Genomic DNA, 3,644 nt, shown 5'->3' on the forward strand with positions numbered 1-3,644 from the left:
TATATATATATATATACATATCCTATTTCAACTTCTAAGACAGAAATCTTGTTTTTTGTCATAATATTCAAGCACTTCTTGTGACCCAATGGTTAGCGTTTCTTGCTGTGAATCCACAAAAATACTCTTCCACTATGGACTATGATTGAATTATAAAACTGAGCGTTAAATATCATTACTCGTTCAGAGAAGAGAACACCAATAGTTGGCGTGGGGTACTTTTAACGATCTGCCTTTGCTCTAGTCTATCAGTTTAAGATTAGAGAGTGATATGCCCACATGGCCCTTACATAGCTTTGCACACAATTCTGAACCAAACAAGCGGATTTTACTCGGAAATAATGTATCATATCAGAACGTACGTGGGTGCACCGAACCCGACCCAATGGTTAGTGTTACAGACTGTGGGTCCAAGGCTCCACGCTTTGTGCTCCTCTACCCCCCAAAAATCACTCTCAGCACTTTGATCAAAGTTGGAAAATAACTTCCAGAAGATGCTGAACATGACACGCCTATTTTAGTTATAGCTAACATGTGCCTATAAGCAGGGTTTAAAAAGGAACATAATAACCTGGAATAGACTTCTGTCTCTTGAGAATTCATGCCTTTAAAGTTCCTGAACTTCTGATTGGAATGTCAGATTGGATCACAAAAGGGAGTTTCACCTCTCTCAAAATCCCAGTTTAACCACTACACTTATACAATTATTAGCTGTAAGTGCCAGATATTTCAAAATGGCGTCCTTTTTTTAGAACACACAACTGTTAACAAGCTCACACAGATCCAACTGATCTGATCCTGTTATAAGGTTTCTATTTAGCCGTCCAATTTCATAACTTACCTTATTTTACATCAATGTTTTTAATTTTAGTATCTTGGTTTTAACATTTTATGTACGTATGCTGATTCATCAATGTGTAGAAATGTTACACAGCTGTGTTTTCCATCGTTGTTAAAATAAACGAGTGACAACGTTGTTATCAGTGTTAAAAAGTTATGTTTTGTAATGGTTTATAACATGATATTATTTATTATACAACGAGAAGAAATTCTGATCAAAGCGTGGAGTCATATTTGTTTCTTGAAAATATACAACTCTACTTGTTTGTTCGTTTTGTTTTGAATTTTGCGCAAAGCTACACGAGGGCTGTCTGCGCTAGCCTTCCCTAATTTAGCAGTGTAAGACTAGAGGTAAAGTAGCTAGTTATCACCACCAACTCTTGGGCTACTCTTTTACCAACAAATAGTGGGTTTGACCGTCACATTATAAAGCCCCCACGGTGGAAAAGGCAAGCATGTTTGATGTGACGGGGATTCGAACCCGCAACCCTCAGAAATGGATACTCATTTTCATTCGTCTTCATAATTATTTATATTTCATAATGAATAATCTCACCTTGGGTTTCACAGATTGAGACAAATCACTAACAACAAGACGTTCATTAGAATGTTGACTACTATCTTCAGTCTTAATGTCATTGATATCGATTTTCCACCAGTAGTCATTCAGATCAGCTTCGAATTTGAGCTTTCTATAAAATCAAACGTTACATTTAGACTTATTGTTTCTCCTTGCATATTCCATTAAATGTTGATCCTGTAAAGCATAAAATACTTATAACAAAAATAAATTATCTTTATTTGATTTTCTCATTCATTTCATAACTTATAATAAATTGCGTTTACTAGATTTTCATATACATCATATTACTGCCCGCCCTCCCCCCCCCCCATTAGTTTGACGATAAGTCTCTGGATTTATGGAGCTAAAAATCGGGTTTCTATAATCGTGGGGGGCACAAATAGTCCATTATGAAACTTTGTGCTTAACGACAAAGAAACATCATATTACTGATAGTAAACTTAACCTTTACTCTTTAATATAAGGTTGATTACGTAAAAAAAAAAACCAACAACAATACAGACAATTTTCTATTGTCCGTCCTAAGCTTAGGTGAATCTCCACAGAATATACTAATAGAAGCTTATTGCGGTATTTCTTGAGATTTCATAAATGTTTTGTATGTTTCTTTTGAAATTTTGGGTACAAGGATGAACAAAAAACATAGATGTTTTAAAAACCTTTAACAAAAATACAGATGTTTTAAAAAACCTGTAACAAAAATACAGATGTTTTAAAAACCTGTAATAAAATATAGATACTTTAAAAACCTGTAACAAAGATACAGATGTTTTTAAATACATCTAACAAAAATACAGATGTTTTAAAATACCTGTAACAAAAATACTAATGTTTTAAAAATCTGTAACAAAAATAAGGATGTTTTAAAAAACCTGTAAAAATACAGATGTTTTTAAAAACCTGTAACAAAAATACAGATGTTTTAAAAACCTGTAACAAAAATAATGATGTTTTAAAATATCTGTAACAAAAATACTAATGTTTTAAAAACCTGTAAGCAAAAATACAAATGCTTTTAAAAACCTGTAACAAAAATACTGATGTTTTAAAAAACCTGTAACAAAAATATAAATGCTTTTAAGAAACCTGTAACAAAAGTACAGATGCTTTTAAAACCTGTAACAAAAATATAGATGCTTTAAAAAAACCTGTAACAAAAATACTGATGCTTTAAAACATCTGAAACAGTAGTCCATTGTAAATTTAATTCTGATCAAAATATGATTTTCAGTATGATTACTCTTACATCGTTGTCGCGAATTTCCTTGGTAAACTCAGACCAGACACTTGATTACAGCTTGATAATGGACAAAGAAAAACATTTTATAAACTTCATAAGATATATTGTAGGGTCTGTTTAAAGTCCGTCAATTGTTTATTGTTTATTTGTAATTAAGCACAAAGCTACACAATGGGCTATCTGTGCTCTGCCCACCACGGGTATCGAAACCCGGATTCTAGCGTTGTAAGTCCGCAGACATACCGCTGTGCTACTGGGGGGCAAGTCCGTCAATAATATGAAGTCTAAGGTTGTTCTCCCATTACTTCAGAAAATCTTGTTGCACTAAATATTATGGTGTCAGTGCGTAATTATAGGCATCAGATCGAGGACGAACGATGAAACACCGAAGGACTGAAACATCGTTTGATGATTTAAAGCTTAACTTTATCTAACTTAATTTAAGGATATCGCAAAACATCTGGTGGTGTAAGACGTTCAGTTATATTTAGTTAACATAAGAGCGTTCTTTGTATTCAGATTGTGGTATTTCCCGTCAAGTAACTGGTTAGAAATCAGGGGAACCAAACCACAGTCTTGGAAAAAAACGTTTGCATATTTTGAAACAAATATCATTATTATTAAGATGGAATACAAATACACTTAGTGCTGTAAAGCTGAGAAACACACGTTACATGAAACATCTACATATGTAATTTGTATAATGAGACAGGTTCTATTAACATCATGAACATCAAATTATTATCAATAGCATCTGTAAGCTTATATCAGTTCACATTAAACATTTAATAATTAGTTGGTCTCCCTCCAGAGATGGGGCGAATACTGGAGAATACGAATAATTTGTATTTTCATTAATATTGTGTTTATTGTTACGACAGTGGAAGTCACGCGACGCTGGGAGCATCCGCGCTGGAGTTTCTAGAAGGATCATGACTTATGGAGGAACCTCGCGAATGTCCCAGTGTTTGCTAGACGCCC

At 33.7% G+C, this 3,644-nt stretch overlaps 1 protein-coding gene across 1 annotated transcript in view; it reads right to left on the reverse strand.

The window, feature by feature from the left end:
- LOC106462255 (atrial natriuretic peptide receptor 1-like) overlaps positions 1-3,644 on the reverse strand; it is a 31,678-nt gene that overhangs the window by 22,931 nt on the left and 5,103 nt on the right. The window contains exon 3 of the mRNA XM_022389454.1: positions 1,397-1,532. Coding sequence (XP_022245162.1) covers positions 1,397-1,532 — 136 coding nt within the window. The remainder of the gene's footprint in view (positions 1-1,396; positions 1,533-3,644) is intronic.

This window comes from Limulus polyphemus, unplaced genomic scaffold (genome assembly GCF_000517525.1).
Source record: "Limulus polyphemus unplaced genomic scaffold, Limulus_polyphemus-2.1.2 Scaffold1127, whole genome shotgun sequence".
Lineage (NCBI taxonomy): Eukaryota > Metazoa > Arthropoda > Merostomata > Xiphosura > Limulidae > Limulus > Limulus polyphemus.